Source organism: Ambystoma mexicanum, chromosome 12 (assembly GCF_040938575.1).
Source record: "Ambystoma mexicanum isolate Mex_15411 chromosome 12, UKY_AmexF1_1, whole genome shotgun sequence".
NCBI lineage: Eukaryota > Metazoa > Chordata > Amphibia > Caudata > Ambystomatidae > Ambystoma > Ambystoma mexicanum.
The window spans coordinates 879,445,475-879,464,741 of NC_090936.1; the positions used below are offsets into that span (position 1 = coordinate 879,445,475).

The window sequence follows — 19,267 nt, forward strand, 5'->3', positions numbered from 1 at the left end:
AGACTAAGCTTGAGAAATTCCATCGAAGTGTGGCATATGCTAACAATCACATTTCTATCTAGATGCAACGCGGGCTAAGATTGAGAATTCCATCTAGGTGTGGCATATGCTCACAATCACATTTCTGTCTAGATCTGGCACAGACTAATCTTTGTGGTTCTCTCGGGGTAAGGTACTAGTTCACATTATACTGCAGGCAGTGTTTGCTGTCCAGACATGTATAGGTTTTGGCTGGTGGTCACATATCTCTCTAGTACTGCATGGTGCTGGTCTGTGGCAGTCTAGGCCATTGAAAGGTAAGTTAGAGTGGCAGGAGCTTTCTGGAGTAGAGTAATTGCTCTACCCCTCCACCCATGCCAGCACACAGTTTTGTCGGTGTCTGGTGGCTTCATTGGCTTCCCCTGCTGACACCTGCAGACACGATCTGGAGCCGCCTCTGTTGGAGCCGCCCTTTGCCTTGGGGCCCTTAGCCGCAGAGGCTGCCGGGCAGAGGGCTGCCCAGGATGAGGAAGGAGACGGCCAATCAGGGCCAGGGGGAGGGAGTGGGAGGCGGGGCAATGGAGGAGGAAGCACAACCACGGCTGGGGAGCCCGCGAGGGTCCCGAGTTTTACAAAATAGTCATGGTGCTCCTAAAGGGGCCCAGGGGGGGTTGCATGCACACGCTCACCTGATGCCAAGATGGGAAATAGCTATGGCGATGCAAATCCGGTCTAACAGCTCACATTGCCGTTCACAAAACCCCCTGATGTACCTCAACACCTCTGCCATTAGTATACAGCGATAACCTACAAAGCACTCTATCCTAATCTGCCAACAGCACCCACCCATGTGCCTGACCTCGGGGTTGCTTACCGGGGCCCGGCCAACCCTCCTAAGTCCTAACCTGGCAGAAAGTACAAACACATCTTAAACTTAACTCTTAGATTCTCCCATACATGGGCTTCAGTCTCAAAGGGCGTTCCTTCAACAAACCACATTGAGGCCCTATAAATGGGAAAAGGGAGCTATATAAATGACAATTACGACGGCCCACACTCTGTTTTCTCTATTCTACGTATTGTACGAACAACATCCCCGCACCCTGCCGTTGCTTGACCCTCCCATGACCTCAGTACCACCAGCAGACACAGGTTTCAAGCAACTTCAAAAAAGGAGCCATGCGCAAACACAAAAACCTAGAAATCACCCAAAACTGTTACGTTCTTGTGCTTAGCAACACCGCTAGCAAGCTCCTGGCTAGCAAGCTGGTGACACGGTTTGGTTGCCCACACAACATTTGAACATTCCTGGTTCACACAAACTGGTTCCCCGTTTTTTTCGGCCCCTATAAAATGGGTCATAAAACCTGTGAAGTATAATCTTGCGTTGCCATGCTCTTAGACTATCCATCCAGTGTTCCACACTTACCTTGAAACAGTACAAACCGGACAATCTTCCGGCGCGTCCCGCTGCTCCAGCTGGTTCTGCCAACTCAGAATATGAGGTTAGGCTATTCTAGACTCTTGCATTCGACAAGGTCACCTGCACTTATCGACTGGCAGAGGTATGGGCCAGAAGAGAGGACCCGGGAACCCTCAGATAAAGTTCATGCTCCTCGATTGGTGGCTCAGTTTCACAGACTTCATCCAGATGGCCTGCGTGGTCCATGGGCATTGGGAATGGGGATCTGTAATGCCCTCCAGACATATCACGCCCCCATTCAGGCACTGCAATATGAGAACACTTGTGGCGTACCGGGACAGTTGCATGTCCCTAGCGGCTACCGTGGCGCATCACGGATAGAACACGTAGGGAGAGACCAACACCCGGCATGCGAGCTACTGGTCATGTGGCACACTGCAGCACACACAAATGCTACAGACGTGCCATGATGCTGACAGACTAAACTCAGCGTCTTCCTGGCTCTGGCGCTTCTCAGCTGTTTCGTGTGAGCAGTGATTCCAACAGTTTCATGGATATGTTGTATTTTCTACCATGACTACTTTATGAACTTTTGTTTCTGGAACACTCCTTTTGGGTTTGGTGAAACTTTGATTTTAGTTTTGACTGATGTGTATGGATTACGGACTTGGCTATTTCCAGATTTGGATTTCCGCTTGAACCTGGATGTTGCTTTTGGAACTTCTAAAAGCCTGACTCCCAGGGGATTGTCCTAGTCACCCTTTATCTCAGCAATCAAGTTCTTGAGCCACCCGGGTTAGGTCCTTCCCCTCTATGCCTAGGGCTTCAGTGGTTTTGGTATGCCGTTTGTTAGTCACAGCAGTTCCTTGCCCCTGTACACACTGTTACTCATCCCATCCCGCACCATCTGGACTCCACAGGTACTTGTGGAAGAGAGGTTTGGGTATTTCCTGTTTTGTTACGGATACTTTGTTTTTCCTTCTCAGCTACGGAGAGCACCTGGTGGCATTTCTTTGCCTTTTGCTCCATTGGTTGGCCAGTAGAGTACCATGTTCCTCGCTCTGGCAGGCCGATTGTGAAAGTCTGCTAGTTCCCTGGGACTCTGGTTGTGACACTCTCAGAACTATTGGAGGAAAAAGGACAGGGGGATTTGGAGTCAATGTGGAGGCTCTCGGCCTAATTCCAAGTATGACATGCCTAGGTGTTATCCCCAATGCGCCCACGCAGTGTTTACCACATGGGGTGGGGGTTTGGCACAAATTCCCTGAGCACTCACATTGATTTTGATTGGTCATACTAGGGCTCACGATGGGGGTGAGACATTCAAGGCAGTTTGCTGCAGGGAAGTCTTTAGGCCGACAGCTTTTGGAGGGAACATTTTTCAGTCGGATCAACATGAGGGTGCTGTGAATCGGGGTCCAATTGTGGCATGTTCGTTGATTCTCCTTTATTCACGAGTAGCCTTCCCAATCAAAGAGTTACAGCTTAGAGATTTAATCACCCAAAGGAGAGTTAGAGCGTGGCGAAAGTTAAGAGCATTCTTGGTTTATGTGGCTGCATGACCAGTTTACTAGGCCCTCTTAGCCTCACATTGGGGAGGGGCTATAGCTCCAGACCCAAGACACGTCTCCTGGGGAGGAGGGGGCAATATTTGTTTCCTTCACACCCGTTACACCTTGAGGATGTAGGCATTTTAAGCCGTGTTCATGAAAATTTGTCCAGGTTTTGGTAAAGCATGCCTTTTCGCAGATTGCCCAGACTACAAAGGCCGTGGTCAAGTTCTCTGCAGATTGGTGGACTATAACAGAGGGAAAGATCTACGTAAGGGAAGAGTCTTTTTGGTTTTACAGGTTTCATATTTTAATTCATTGCTTTCACCAGTTAGATGTGCACTACTGTTTGAATTCAGATGGGTTCATATGCTTTGCCATCCCGCACCTCCTCTCTATCCTTACAACTTTCTGATCTCTAGTTCACCCTAGCCTCTTCCCTGCATCCACATCAATGAGCAAGGAGAGGTGCAGAAAATTAATACATTTGCACAAATTTCTACAAAAAGATACATTTTGGGGGTGGAGCCGGTGCATGTATAGGACTTGGTCACAGCACATGTAGACCATGGCTGCCAGACTCATTTCCCCCGCATGAGACAGGCAGTCTAATATTATATAGGGATGGAAGAGAGTGTATGGCAGAAAGGCGACGATCGATTAGGAGTACAGCATTCACTACAGGGAGTAACTTTTACATCTACGCCCAGTCCACCTTTCTCCATACTTTTGGGAGAAAGCCCCGGCATCACACACACTGGGTGCAAAGAACCATCCAAAGCAAACAAGTTCTGCAAAGCAGTCTGACCAAACCTAGAGTCTGATCTGCTGTTCATGCAGAAGTGTTTGAAAAAGAAAGCCCGAGGACTACGTGGTGATCCTCGCCAAGACCTCCCACAGAACTTGCCTGAAATGCACACCACTATCCACCGTGCCATAAAAGCTTTTGAATACTTCATGCCTAGCTGAGAGCGCTCGAAGGCTACAAGATATTTACCCTCCTACTCGATTGACTTCTTTCCATCTAGGAAGAATTTCAATGTTCTATGTACATTAAGGCAGTGGAAAAACATGTTCCACCTCCGTGAGGGTTTGGGGTGGAAACAAAACAAGGGCAATCTCCTGATTGATGTGGGAGAAAGACGCTACGTTCTGCAAGAATTTAGGGTGACTGCGCATCACAACCTTGTTTGAGAAAATGGTGTACAGCTCAGAAGCTTTCATCTCAATTTGGTGCCTGGTTCATGTGACATCCAACAAACTGGTAGTTTTTCACCTGACCGACAAACTGGTAGTTTTTCACCTGACCAACTCAAATGTCTGCTGACGCCGTTGGGTATAAGGCTTACGGCAGATCACTGATAAAAGTGGCACTGTATACAATTTGAATTAGTTAAGTTGGCTGAACAAACATTTGGACCCCTATAAAAGGAACTTTAAAGTACTGGATGCGTTTAATTGTGCCTTGAATAACTGCATTCATCTACTGTGATTGTGACCAAATCAAATGGGCAATTACATATCGACAGACCATAACTAATGTGTGCTCAAATATGTACAGTAACCTCAAACTGCAAACACTCTGTACGCACTCCTCCCCCTCTCTGCAATACCATTTTAATCTCAAATGTATTAAAAAAAAATAAAGCTGATGAAATATGTCACGACAAAGGAAGCAAGCTACTAAGAATACTTACATTTTCTCGACTGCATTTCAAATTGAGTGAGAAACTGTTTAGTGCACGGTGTCACAACAGGATTTTGTCCATGCAACTCTTTTTTAGGAAATAAATCCATTAATTTTTTAGATGATAACTCCGACGCAACAGAGATGAGAGCAAACCTAAGGAGAGAAAAGACAGGTCACTGAACCAGCAAGCTATTATTAAAATGTTGGAAAAACAATCACAATCTATTCACCCAACTATTTCTGGGAGGTCCTGGGGGAGGTAAAGTGACCCTGGGGTGACAGGGGCGGGGGGCGCGGTGGGACAGTTTTTAAGAAGTCCAACTAAAGGCTTAGTAAAACCATTCAACTGAGGCAGTAGAAGACTCCACTCTTAGTATAACTCTGTATCACCTGAGTTCATTGTAGCGTAGATAGAGCAGCCAGGCTTATCTTAGGAGGGAGATGGCTGTAGAATCAGTACAAATGGAATTGTAATACAAATGGTCCAAAGAAACACTGAAATATATATGTACAGTAAATAATAAATGGTTTATTTAAAGTAGGCCCAGATAAATCTTGAGGGAAATAAGGAACACGTTACTTACATGTACCTGTTCTCCAGCATGGGTCTGGCATGGATTCACATGCTCATGAATATTCCCCGTCAGGCTTGGGATCCTCAGTAAAGGAAAAAATCAGTTTCATTTCTTATCACTGGTCTCTGGGTCATACTGCCCCCAGCCAATGACTGCCCTCTACCTAAGCCCCTCCTCTGGCAGCCATCTTCAGATTTGGTAGCACGTAAAGTGGCAGTAGGACCAAGAGAAGAACCACAGAGGTTGAGAGGGAGGGTTCGCATGTGAATCCATGCCAGACCCATGCTGGAGAACTACAGTTACAGGTAAGTAACTTGTTCCTTCTCCAGCATGTGGTCTGGCATGGATTCACATGCTCATGAACACAAAAATACATAGCTGTACACACATGCACAACCACGGAGGTGGCAAGGCTCAACATTAAGCATTTCAACAACTCAACATTAAGCATCTCTTACCTCCTCACCAGGCTCACCTTCAAGCGAACAGGTTGCGCAGCACTGCCTGGCCGACTCTGGACTCCTCTCTAGAATCCCGGTCGACGCAGTATAATCTCATAAAGGTGTGCGTCGACCTCCATGTAGCAGCTCTGCAGATGACCAGCAGGGGCACACCAGACCGGAACGCCGTAGTAGCATCAATCGCTCTGGTCGAATGGGCTCTCAGACGGCCGGGCAACAGTCGGTTTGCCAACCGGTGACAGTGCATGATGCAGCCGGAGAGCCATCTGGAAATGGAAGCCTTCGAGAGGGCCTTCCCTTGGTTCACAGGGCCAAAATTCACAAACAGCTGTGATATCTTCCGAAAACTATTCGTGCGTCCACGTAGAACTTCAGCGCTCTAGCCACATCCAGCAAATGTAAAGTCCTCTCAGCCGGCGACAAAGGCGATGGGAAGAAAATAGGTAACACCAAGGGCTTGTTGAGATGGAATTCCGAGGGCACCTTGGGCATGAAGGAGGGATGCGTCCTCAGCACTACCCTCTTCTCGTGGAATGTCAGGTATGGAGGTTTATAGGAGAGGGCCTGGCTCTCTCCCACTCGTCGTGCAGAGGTGATAGCCACAAATGCTGTTTTCCACAATAGGAACTTCAACGGTGCCGAATGCAGAGGCTGGAATGGCGGACCCATGAGTCTGATCAGCACCACGTTGATCTCCCACGCTGGGGCCTTCACCGGCAGGAACGAGCGGCACAGTCCTTTCATGAACTCCTTCAATAGGCGGTGAGACCACAGCGACAACTGCCCCAGAGTTCTGGTGTAGCGGGAGATAGCCACCAGATGGATCTTGATGGAGGCATTTGCCAGCCCCGCCTTGGCCAGCGACAGCAAGTACGGCAGCACTTGAGGGGCCGTAATCCGTAGAGGGTTGATCTTCTGTGCACAGCACCAGACAGAGAACATCTTCCATTTATGTCCATAGCACCCAAGAGTCGACAAGGCCCTGGCGTTGGCAAGGACCTCCTTGCAGTCCGCCGGGATATCGTAGCCTCCGAACTCTAGTGCTGCAAGAGCCAGGCCTGCAGGTTCAGTGATCCCGAGTCGTGATGTAGGATGGCGCCTCTTTCCCTGGCGAGAAGATCCGCGTCCGTCGGTAGTTTGACTGCGGGACGCTGACAAGTCCAGAAGGTTCGGGAACCATATCTGCCAGAGCCATGCCGGTGCAACGAGGATCATCCTGCACCGGGACCATCTGAGTCGACTGAGTCGCAGAAGCAACGGCAACGGTGGGAACGCATACACGAACAGGCCGTCCCAGGGGAAGGAGAATGCATTGCCCATGCTCCCCGGCTGGGAAACCTCCGGCACTTGGTGTTCGTCGCAAATAGATCTATATGGCGATTGCCCCATCATCGGAATAGCAAATCGGGTACCAGAACATCCCGTGGGCAACGGCTCAGTGCCACAGATCCTGCGCTTTCTTGGATAGGGCTGGGGATCTGGTGCCCCCTTGCTTTGGATGTAGAACATTGTGGTGGTGTTGTCGGTGAAGATCCTCACCACCTTGCCCTTGAGGGACAGGAGGAACGACCCTAGGGTCCAGAACACGGCTCGGAGCTCCAGGACGCTGATGTGTAGTGACTTCTCCTCCGGGAGCCAACGGCCTCTTGTGTGGAGATCTCCGGTGTGCGCTCCCCACCCTTCCATGGAGGCGTCCGTCGTCACAGTTTCTTCATGTGTCGGAGTCTGGAAGTTTATACCCGCCGCTAGATGCGTGCGGTTGCCCCACTACCGGATCGCTTGGCGGAACGTCTCGTTGAGGGAGATCTTGTCTTCGAAAATGCCCGCTGCTGGCATCCAACGGGGGTCGAGGAACTCCTGCAGTGGTCGCATCCACAACCTGCATAAGCGCACGAGGTAGATGCACGATGACATGCAGAGTAGGGACTTGATGGACCTCACCCTGGCCATGTTCATGGTCAACAGCCGTTGTACCTTGCCCAGGATGGCCTTCATCCTTTCCTCCGACGGTGAAGCCAATCGCGCCAATCTGTCGAGTCTGGCTCCCAGGAACAAGGCTTCTTGCGACGGTACCAAGTGGGATTTCGCGAAGTTGATCGAGAATCCCAGATCCGTGAGCAGTCGGACGGTCTTCGCCGTGTGATCGACGGCGAGTTCTCTTGACTTTGCTCAGAGGAGCCAATCGTCCAGGTAGGGGTATACATGGATACCCTGCAGGCGCAGTCGCGCCGCCACCAGTGCCAGGCACTTGGTGAAGACCCTTGGCGCCGACTTCAATCCGAAGGGCAGGGCCTTGAACTGGTAGTGTCGCCCTTGGACTACGAACCGTAGGAACTTTCGATGTCCTTCGTATGGGGATGTGGAAGTAAACGTCCTCCAAGGCCAGCGACGGCAGGAAGTCACCTTCCTCCAATGGTCCCAGCACGTGCTGAAGGGTGACCATCCGGAACTTCTGGGACTTGATGTATTTGTTGAGGCAGCGATGGTCTAGGATGGGTCTTCTTTCGGACAAGGAAGTACCGCAAGTATACTCCGGAGCCCCAGAGCCTCTTTGGGACGAGTTCTATCGCACCCTTTATCAGCATTGCTCATACCTCCAGTAGCAGCTGTGGTACGTGGTTTTCTTTCCTGGCCACAGGTGGGAAACAGGGACACTTTCTTTGGAACTCCAGGGAGTGCCCGTTGGCCAGGGCGTCCAGCACCAAATGGTCGGTGGACATGGACGCCCACACACCAACGAATTTCACCAGCCAGCCTCCCACCGGGGTGCTCGGGTAGGGGCCTGACATCACGGCCGGTTCAATCTTGCCACATTGGCGGCGACGATGTCCTCCGGCCTTGCTGCGGCCTCCGTAGGCCTCCTGCGAAGATGAGCGGGCCGCTTGGCGGTGCAATGCGGAACTGCTGCTGAATCTTTGGATGCGTCTTGAGACTTGCCTCTAGGGGTCTGAAAGGACGGCCGCGGTTTGAGAGAACACAAGGCCCAGGCCATCCCGGTGTCCGCCTTAATGGCCTGCATTGACTCGTCCACTGCCTTGCCAAACAGGTTGTTCCTGTCGAAGGGCATGTCCCGTACCCTGGTCTGAACGTCCTGACTGAAGTCGGTGGCCTTGAGCAAACGCTGTTGTACGTCTGGTGAAAACCTGTGTCGGTCATGTCAGTGGCCACCGTGATGGCGTGGTCCGACGCCACTTCAGCTTCCTGTAGGATTTTAAGGGCCTCTGCCCTCTTGTTACGCTCACCTGGTATCCACGGTGACGCCACCCAGCCCTGGTTGGATGATTTCACTCTCGAACCCTCTCCCGGTCCCTTAGTAAGGCCTCTGGTTAAAGATGGGTCTGCAATATAGGAGAGCTGGATTCAATACCAGATTGAATATGTTTTCCCACCTTCCTTGACCTCAACTCCTTCCTCCCCTTGGGATTGCTCCTCACCTTAATATTGTAAAAGGTGGATTCTTCGTCCTGCTCCTCGTGGCAGGGGCGCGTAGATGTGGGGGGCGAGCAGCGACCAAGTTACTTCACTGGTGCAAGCCCCCGGTGGGAATCCAGGCCTGCTGCGACTCCGTAGGTTTGCTGCTTTACAGTCTTTATATGCAGTTCTTATGTTCCTTTTAGTTCAAATAATAATGTCTTGCTTCTTTCCTTTTAGGTATGGAAAGGTATTTTGGAGTGGTCATGCAGTTTGAAGATGAGCATGGGCCGGTAAGCAAAAGCGCGGTGTATGCGATGCTGTCTGGTGAGTAATTCGCGATGCGCAGCGCTGTTTCGCCTTTTATATTGCTAACCTGCGTCTTTTCTCTCCTTGCAGGTTGCGAATTAGCGCAATGTTCCAGCAATTATACTGACCAGGAGATGACTACCCAGGTAAGAATTGTGTGGCTTTCTTCATTCGGGAGGAAGGAAGTTACTTACCTGTAACTGTTCTCCAGCATGGGTCTGGCATGTATTCACATGCTCATGAATGTTCCCCGTCGTCCGGCCGGGAATCCTCGGTCTAGAAAAAAATCAGTATCAGTTTCGTTTCTGATCTGTCTTTCTTAGTAACCAATCACTGGTTTCTGGGTCATACTGCCCCCAGCCAATGACTGCCCTCTCCCTAAGCCCCGCCTGCGGCAGCCATCCTAAGATTTGGTAGCACGTAAAGTGGCAGTATGACCAAGTGAAGAGCCGCAGAGGGGTAGGCGGAAGGGTTCGCATGTGAATCCATGCCAGACCCATGCTGGAGAACAACAGTTACAGGTAAGTAACTTGTTCCTTCTCCGGCATGGGGTCTGGCATGGATTCAGATGCTCATGAATAAGAGAATACATAGCAGTACACACATGCACAACCACGGGAGGTGGCAACAGGCTCAACATTAAGCAATACAACAACTCAACATTAAGCAACTCTTACCTCCTCACCAGGATCACCTTAGGCGAACAGGTTGCGCAGCACTGCTTGGCCGACCCTGGACTCCTCCCTGGAGTCCCGATCGACGCAGTAGAATCTTTTGAAGGTGTGCATCGACCTCCACGTCGCAGCCCTGCAGATGTCCAGGAGGGGCACACCAGACAGGAACGCTGTGGTAGCAGCGATCGCTCTGGTCGAATGGGCTCTTGGACGGCCGGGCAGCTGTCGGTTTGCCAACCGGTGGCGGTGCATGATGCAGCCGGAGAGCCATCTGGAAATGGAAGTCTTCGAGAGAGCCTTCCCTTGATTCACCGTCCCAAAGTTCACAAACAGCTGTGACGTCTTCCGAAAACTCTTTGTGCGGTACACGTAGAACTTCAGCGCTCTAGCTACATCCAGCGAGTGCAAAGTCCTCTCGGCCGGCGACGGGAAGAAAACTGGCAACACCAAGGGCTCGTTGAGGTGGAAGTCCGACGGCACCTTGGGCATAAAGGATGAGTGTGTCCTCAGCACCACCCTTGCGTCATGAAAAGTCAAGTATGGAGGCTTGCAAGATAGGGCCTGGATCTCTCCCACTCGTCGTGCGGAGGTGATGGCCACGAGGAAAGCTGTCTTCCATGACAGGAACTTCAAAGGCACCGTATACATAGGCTCGAATGGGGCCCCCCCATGAGCTTGGTCAGCACCACATTAAGCTCCCACGCCGGGGCAGGAGCCTTCACCGGCGGGAATGATCGGAATAGTCATTTCATGAATTCTTTCACCAGGCGATGAGACCACAAGGACGCCCGTCCCGTCGTAATGGTATATCGGGAGATTGCATCCAGATGTATTTTGATGAGGCGTGAGCCAGTCCAGCTTTGGCCAGCGACAGTAGGTACGGCAGTACTTGAGGGGCCGTAATCTGCAGAGGGTTAATCTTCTGTGCACGGCACCAGACAGAGAACCTCTTCCATTTATGTCCGTAGCACTTGAGAGTTGAGGACGCCCTGGCCTTTGCAAGAACCTCTCTGCAGTCGGCCGGGATGTCGTACCCTCCAAACTCTAGTGCTGCAGGAGCCAGGCCTGCAAGTTCAGCGACTCCGGGTTGTGGTGAAGAATGGCGCCTCCTTCTCTGGAGAGAAGGTCTGCGTCCGTTGGCAGCTTGACTGGTGGGGACGTAGACAAGTCCAGAAGGTCCGGGAACCAGATCTGTCTCGTCCACGCCGGTGCGACGAGGATCATCCTGCACCGGGACCTCTTGAGCTGGTTGATGAGCCGGAGCAGCAACGGCAGCGGAGGGAACGCATAAAGAAACAGGCCGTCCCAGGGGAACGAGAAAGCATCACCCATGCTCCTCGGCTGGGTAACCTCAACGGCAGCGGAGGGAACGCATAAAGAAACAGGCCGTCCCAGGGGAACGAGAAAGCATCACCCATGCTCCTCGGCTGGGGAACCTGCTGGCAAACCTCCGGCTCTTGGAATTCGTCGCCTTCGCGAAGAGATCGATTTGGGGTTCGCCCCATCGTCGGAAGAGTCGATCCACTTGATCCTGGCGTAGTTCCCACTCGTGGCACGAGCGCAGCTCCCTGCTAAGTGAGTCGGTGATCGTGTTTGTTATTCCTACCAGATAAAGAGGCACCAGAAACATCCCTTGGGCGACGGCCCAATGCCAAAGATCTTGGGCTTCCTTGGATAGGGCCGGGGACCTGGTTCCGCCCTGCTTCCGGATGTAGAACATTGTGATGGTGTTGTCGGTGAAGATCCTCGCCACCTTGCCCTTGAGGGACGGAGGAAAAGACCTGAGGGCCCAGAACACCGCGCGGAGCTCCAAGATGTTGATGTGGAGAGACTTCTCCTCCGGGAGCCAAAGGCCTCTCACGTGAAGATCTCCGGAGTGTGCTCCCCAACCTTCCAGGGAGGCGTCCGTCGTCACCTGGTGAGCTGGGGTCTGAAAGTCCGTGCCCGCCGACAGATGGGAGCGGGTACCCCACCACCGGATCGCCTGACGGAACGTCTCGGAGAGGGATCCTGTCCTCGAAGCTGCCCGTCGACTGGATCCAGCGGGCGTCGAGGAACTCCTTTAAGGGTCTCATCCGAAGCCTGCAAAGGCGCACCAGATAAATGCAGGACGACATCATCCCGAGGAGGGACTTGATAGATCTTACCCTGGCCATGTCCGTGGCCAGCAGACGCTGCACCTTGCCCAGAATGGTCCTGGTCCTTTCCTCCGACGGCGAGGCCAGCCGTGCCACTGTGTCGAGCTTGGCTCCCAGAAACAGGGAGACTTGCGACGGAACCAGGTGGGATTTTGGAAAGTTGATGGAGAATCCCAGGTCCGTGAGCAGCTGGACGGTCTTCGCAGTGTGGTCCACGGCGAGCTCCCTTGTCCTTGCCCGGATGAGCCAGTCGTCCAGGTAGGGGTAGACGTGGATCCCCTGTAGGCGCAGCCGTGCCGCCACCGGTGCGAGGCACTTGGTGAACACCCTGGGTGCCGACTTCAATCCGAACGGGAGGGCCTTGAACTGGTAGTGCCGCCTTTGCACCACGAACCTGAGGAACTTTCGGTGTCTTTTCAGAATGGGGATGTGGAAGTAGGCATCCTCCAAGTCCAAGGACGACAGGAAATCGCCCTCCTCCAGCTGTCCCAGCACATGCTGGAGGGTGACCATACAGAACTTCTGTGCCTTGATGTACCTGTTCAGTCGTCGTAGGTCCAGGATGGGGCGCCATCCTCCGGTCTTTTTTACAAGGAAGTACCTTGAGTGAACTCCGGAGCCCCGAAGCCTCTCTGGGACGAGCTCGATGGCACCCTTCTTGAGCATCACTCTTACTTCCAACAGTAGTTGAGGGACGTGATTTTCCTTCCTGGCCACGGGTGGAACGCAAGGGCACTTCTGAAACTCGAGGGCGTGCCCTTGGGCCAGGGCGTCCAGCACCCAACGGTCGGTGGAGATGGACTCCCACACGCTGACAAATCTCGCCACCCGGCCTCCCACCGGGGTGCTTCGGCGGGGGCCCGACCCCAGGGTCGGTTCAATCTTGTTTGGAGGCCGCCTTGCCTCCTTGACCTCCTTGTCGACGACAGGCACCACCTGACTTGCCGCGTCCCCTGTAGGCCTCCTGGGACGAAGATCTTGCCGCTTGGCGGTAAGTGGAGGAGCCACTGCCGGATCCCTTGGAGGCACCTTGTCTGCCTCCGGAGCTCCGAAAGGACGGCCGTCGTTGTTGGAGCACTCCCAGTGCCCAGGCAGTCGGTGTCTGTCTTGATAGCCTGAAGGGACTCATCAACCGCCTTCCCAAACAGGTTGTTCTCGTCGAAGGGCATGTCCAAAACCTTGGTTTGTACGTCCTGGCGGAAATCCGTGGCCTTGAGCCATCCTCATCGTCTCAAGCAAGCGCCGTTGCCCAACTGACGGAAACAGGTGTCGGCGATGTCCGTTGCCACCGTGATGGCATGGTCCGAAGCAATCTCCCCCTCCTGTAGGATTTCAAGGGCCTCAGCCCTTTTGGCGTCCAGAAGGAAGTCTAACAGAGGGGCGATTTTGAACCACAACTCCCTGTCGTAGCGGGCTACGATAGCCAGGGCGTTGGCCGCCTTAATAGTCGTTGCTGCGGATGAGATGATCCGTCGTCCCATTGTGTCCAACTTCCTGCCCTCGCCGTCCGGCGGGGAAGTTGATGTCGAGGCCGATGCCCCCCCCCCCCAGCTTTCTTCTTTGCCGCCGCCGAGACCACCGAATCCGGGGTAGGTTGTGCCCGAAGGCACAAGGGGGCAGCGTCGGGGACCCGGTACTTCTTCTCGTACCGGTCCCTCTTTGCCGGCGCCGTGGCAGGGTTCTTGAGGAGGGTGAGCCCCTCATCCCAGATGTCATCAAGAAGCGGTACGGCGAGGACAGTCTTCCTTTTAGCCTCGCGCAGTTGGTAAAGGAACCCTTCTTTCTTCTTTTCTTCTGGGCAGAGCTGAAAAAGCTCGGATGCCCTGGAAATCATGGCATGAAAGGATCCAATCTCGTCGGGCGGGGATGCCCGAGCAGGGGGCGACGGGGGACACGTCCCGTCGTCACCTCCGTCATCTGTACCTGTCGTAGCCGTGTCCGTGCCTGTATCATCCCCGTGGGTAGTAGACCGGGGGGAAGGCAGAGCAGGCCGCAGAGGTGGGAGAGGTGGCGTAGGATGAGTCGTCCTCCTCTTATGCGGTGGACTCTCTGAAGGTCCTGGCTCCGGTTCCCCCGTCAGGTCTGGCTCAGGTACCTTCGTCGAGGGAAGGGGAAACCTTGTCCTCATCTCCGAGCATAAGGACTGAATCGCTGACAAAATGGCCACCGAGGTGTCCTGCGGCGCCAGAAACGACTGGCGCGAGGGCTCTTGAGGAGCCTTGTCGGCGACACCGTCGCTTTCGTCGTCGCCCTCGTCGGGATCCCTCCCGATGGGCTGGGCCTCTTCCACGACTTCGATGAGCTCTTCTTCAGAGGTCGTGTCCGTATCCATGATGGCCACCAGCCCCTCCCCCACCTTTTCCAACGAGGACTTCGTGGGGGTCTTCTCAATGGGCCTGAAAGACGACTCCCTCTGCGGTGGCAGGGAGACTCTGGGTCCTGAGGGCGCCTCCACTGGTGTGGCCTCCACAGGCTGAGCCAGGGCCGCGGCGACATCCTCAATCGAGTTCTTAGCAGGGTGAATTAAGGCCATCGTCACCTTCTGGACGCCTGGGGCCTTCACCGTGGGGAATCTTCTGCCGGAATCTTCGAGATCGACCGGGGCCTCTCCAGAAGCTTCGCCGGGTTCTCGGACTTCCTCTTACCCGAGCCAGAGCGTTGGCTCGTGGTTGATGGTGCCGGGGAGGATGCGCCCTGCCTGGCAGCCAAGGAGCCCGACCGTTCGGCGCTCCAGGTGCCCGTGAACTTGCGGTGCTTAGCCTTTTGTTGGGCCCCTATCGCCGGGGCGCCCTCACAGGACTTAGAAGACCACTCTGACTTCTTTTTCTTCTCGCCCGATGGGCTCTTCCCTTCCAGCCAGTTGGCGAGATGGAGGTAGCGATCCTTCATGGTCCACTCCGACATGTTCCCACAAAACGCACAGTCCTTCTCCTTGTGCGTCTTGTCCTCATGGAGACAGTAGAGGCATAACGAATGCTCGTCCTCCTTTAAAACATTCTGAAGCTGGCATCCAGGGCAGGTCCTGAACAGCTTCCCCGGCGTCGAGCTTCCTTTCTCCTGGGCCATGTCTGGGGTAGGCCTCGGAACTTCTGGAATCCTCCAAAAGCATAACTCGACGAAATCTTCACCCTAGAGGGGCGTAGAAAACTCTGAAACTGATCCCCGTTGATCGGATGTAGAAACGGTGGATCTTGAGGCTCTATTTAACCGAAAAATCTCCTGAAAAAGCGCGAAAATGCAGCAAAAGCTCGAGAGATACAGCACGAGGACTCCCAACACTTGAACGTGCGGTAAAAATCTGAGGATGGCTGCCAGAGGCGGGGCTTAGGGAGAGGGCAGTCATTGGCTGGGGGCAGTATGACCCAGAGACCAGTGATTGGTTACTAAGAAAGACAGATCAGAAACGAAACCGATACTGATACTGATTTTTTTCTATACCGAGGATTCCCGGCCTGACGACGGGGAATATTCATGAGCATGTGAATCCATGCCAGACCCCATGCTGGAGAAAGGTGAGTAAATGCTTACTAATGGTGTCTTTCTTTCTCCTCTTTTCAGGTTATGGTATTCCAGGATGCATGTGGTGCCGGATGATGGAGTTCGTAATTTCAGGTGAGTGGAACTGAAGTCAGCGATGGATTGAAGACAGGATACTGTTCCAGGTAAGTTTCGTAGTGTTCTTTCTCTCTGCAGGTCCTTGGTTTCAGGTAAGCTGGCATCAAAGAACTGGACACGGGGAGCGTTACACTGCCCACAGCAGAATAACGCAAAGGATGTTCTGCTGTTCGGGTGCGGTTTAAATAGTCTCAGGTAAAGTAGTACAGATAAAATAGTCCCACGCCTGCCACACCCAAAAGACTAGACCGCATAGCTCAGTTCCATTTAACTGAGCTATGTGTGCGCCTCCATGTTGGCTGAACCCCCACCCAAACCCCCCTCCCCCCAAGTTAAACAGTCCCAAGTAAATCGACTCATTCTAATGATGGTTATGAGCCTGGCGCCAAAGGCGCCAGGTCTGACTCCAAGAGAGTCTTGGATAAGGTTTTAAGGCCTTTGACCTGGCCCTTACTGGAAGGCTGACTTGCCAGTGAGGGCCAGGGGCAAGGGTCATGACACTTGTCTGGCAGGAAATCCAGGAGGGGAGCGATCTTGAACCACAGATCCCTGTTTTAGCATGCCACGATCGCAAGGGTGTTGGCCGCTTTGATGGTAGTCGCCGCCGTCTTCCTCTTGGCCTCCTGTTGTTGGTAGAGGAAACCTTCCTTCTCTTCAGGACAAATCTGGAAAAGTTCCGATGCCCTGGCGATCATGGCGTGAAAGGAGCCAATTTCATCGGGAGGGGAGGCCCGTGCAGGGGGTGATGGGAGATCTGTCCAGTCGTCACCACCGTCGTCGTCCATCCCCGCCGTTGCCGTCTCCGTTCCATCCCTCGGTGGAGGGTAAGGAGGTGAAGGCTGGAAAGGAGGGGGAGGATGGATTCGCCTCCGCTTATTCGGTGGGCTCCCAGACGGTCCAGGCGCAGCTGGATCGTCCGTTGGGGGGTAAGGGCAACCTCGTCCTCATCTCCGTACACAGGGTCTGGATAGCCATCAAGATTGCTCCCGAGTTGTCCTGTGGCATAGGCATCGGTTGCGACGGCTGGGGCATGTGGTCCTCTGTCTCTTCCACGGCCCATGACTCCATCGTTGCTCTCTACGTCCGCCTCGTTGGGATCTCTCCCGTAGGACCGGATTTCCTCAAACTTTGTCCAGGATCTTTTTGACGCTAGCCAGCTCATCTTCGGAGGTGGTATCTGTGTCCGTCATGGCTACCGTGCCCCCCCCCCTTTCTCGTCACGGGGGTCTTCTCAATAGGTTGAAAAGATGTTTCCCTCCGGGGTGGCAGGGAAACTCTAGGCCCAGACGTCGACGCCGCTGGGGTAGCCTCCACTGGCTTCACCAGGGCTGCCGCAACTTCTTCAATCGAGGCCTTCGCCGGGTGAATCATGGCCTTCACGACCATGGGCACGTCTGAGGCCTTCACCTTGGGAGGGGGGTGGTCACTGCCTTGCCCTCCCTTGGCTTTCTCTGTCAGGATCGACCGGGTCTTCTCCTGAAGCTTACCCGGGTTCTCAGACTTCCTTTCCCCCCCCCCCGAGCCAGAGCATTGGCTCGTGGTTGATGGCGTCGGGGACATTGCACCCTGCCTGGCAGCCGAGGAGCAATTCCGGTGTCCGTGGACTTGCAGTGCTTTGCCTTTTGTTGGGTCACCAGAGCGCCCTCAAAAGTCTTACAAGACTCCTCGGACTTCTTCTCACCTGCTGCTGGGCTCTTCCCTCCCAGCCAGTTAAAGAGTCGGACGGTCTTTCAATGTCCGGGCGGACATGTTCTTACAGTACGCGCAGTCCTCCTCAACTTGAGACGTCTCGTCGTGAAGGCAGTAGAGGCACCGGCAGTGCTCATCCTCCTTAAAAACATTCTGTAATCCACATCCAGGGCAGTTCCTAAACAGCTTGGATCCAGTAGGCGCTGTGTCTCCTTTGTCCTGGACCATGTCCATGCGAAGTAGGCCTCAAAGATCTTCCGGAATGCTCCAAGAAGAGAAACTCGACAAAAATTCGCCCTTGAGGGCCATAGAAAAATTCCGAAACGGGTCCCCGTTGATGGGAAGAAGAATCGGCGGAGCTTGAGGCACGAATTGACCGAAAAATAAGAAAACTCTTTGGAAAAAGGCAAAACGCAGAAAAAGCTCGAGAGCTATAGCATGAGGACTCCCAACATTTGAATGTGCGGTAAAAATCTGAAGATGGCTGCCAGAGGAGGGACTTAGGTAGAGGGCAGTCATTGGCTGGGGGCAGAATGACCCAGAGACCAGTGATTGGTTATTAGTAGAAAGACAGTTCAGAAACAAAACAAACTGATTTTTTCTTTACCGAGGATTCCCAGCCTGACGACGGGGAATATTCATGAGCATGTCAGACCCCATGCTGGATAAGTACTATCACTTTATATACAACCACAATTATAAAAACACTATGCTTGAGGGTACACAGACCAAAGCACAGAACCTTATTTGGAACACTTAACAGTAGTTCTATGGAAGTCAAATCTTTTCAGACACATTCAGTATAGGTCACACCTATTCTTGTAGAGTAAAAACCAATTTCTACTTTCATATTACTTTCAGTAATTCAAGGGTAGTATACCTAACCAGTTGTAAGGTGACACTCGGTAACAAAATCACATAATCAGTCAAATGGACAATATATGCTTTGTGAATAGCGTAACACTAATTCTAGGTACAGTACTTTTGTGATAACAGTTATGCTCGGTGAGTAAAACCTAAGGATGTAATATTCAATCACAGGTGCTTTTGATATCAGTGAAACACAGATTGAGATAAGCAGCAACTCCTTTAACTTATTTTAGGATGGCACACAGCTAACTCAAGCCAAGTAAAACCCATATACTTTTTAAAGGCGCTATCAGCAACTTGGGCAGATATAACCCTAAGACTCTTCTTGTGTCGGTCTAACACAGACCAGGGAAAGCAAACCCCAATGTTACACTTTATGAATGACTCATATTCTAGGTAAGTAAAACCTAATGCAGACCTATTCTAGACAGGCTAACAGCAAGTCAGGGGAAGCAAGACCCAGTTGGAGACGCTCATACAATTATCCTAAAAGGGATAGTGAAGTGAAACAAACATTACTTTTGGGAAGAGGCACAACCAAATCACAAGTGAGTAATATACCCTTGCATCTACTTTCTGTTAGAATGGCAAAACAGTTTAAGGAAAGAGACGTTGCATATACTTTTCTGAAAAGAAGGCTCAAAATGCAGGTCTTCTTGAGTTTAATTGGTCTCGCCAGGCTCTGGGCTGTCGTTTTCGGAGTCCCCTGGTTGAATGAAAGGAAGGGTCACAGCAGGCTCAGCTTACACAGCAGGCTCTGCTGTCTCTAGAAATCGTCTCTGACGCGTTTCCTTCATCATCCTCTTCGGTTTTGGTTACAGTGGTCGACTTGTCTTCAGCTTCCAAGTTCGGAGTATTTAACAGTAACTACAGCACAACTTCT

The 19,267-nt window shown here is 52.6% G+C and overlaps 1 protein-coding gene across 4 annotated transcripts in view; it reads right to left on the minus strand.

Moving 5' to 3' along the window:
- Positions 1–19,267, minus strand: part of CPSF6 (cleavage and polyadenylation specific factor 6) — a 539,228-nt gene that overhangs the window by 358,679 nt on the left and 161,282 nt on the right. For all 4 annotated transcript variants that reach the window (XM_069629368.1, XM_069629366.1, XM_069629367.1 and 1 more), the window contains exon 4: positions 4,650–4,795. In XM_069629368.1, the coding sequence (XP_069485469.1) occupies positions 4,650–4,795 (146 nt within the window). The remainder of the gene's footprint in view (positions 1–4,649; positions 4,796–19,267) is intronic.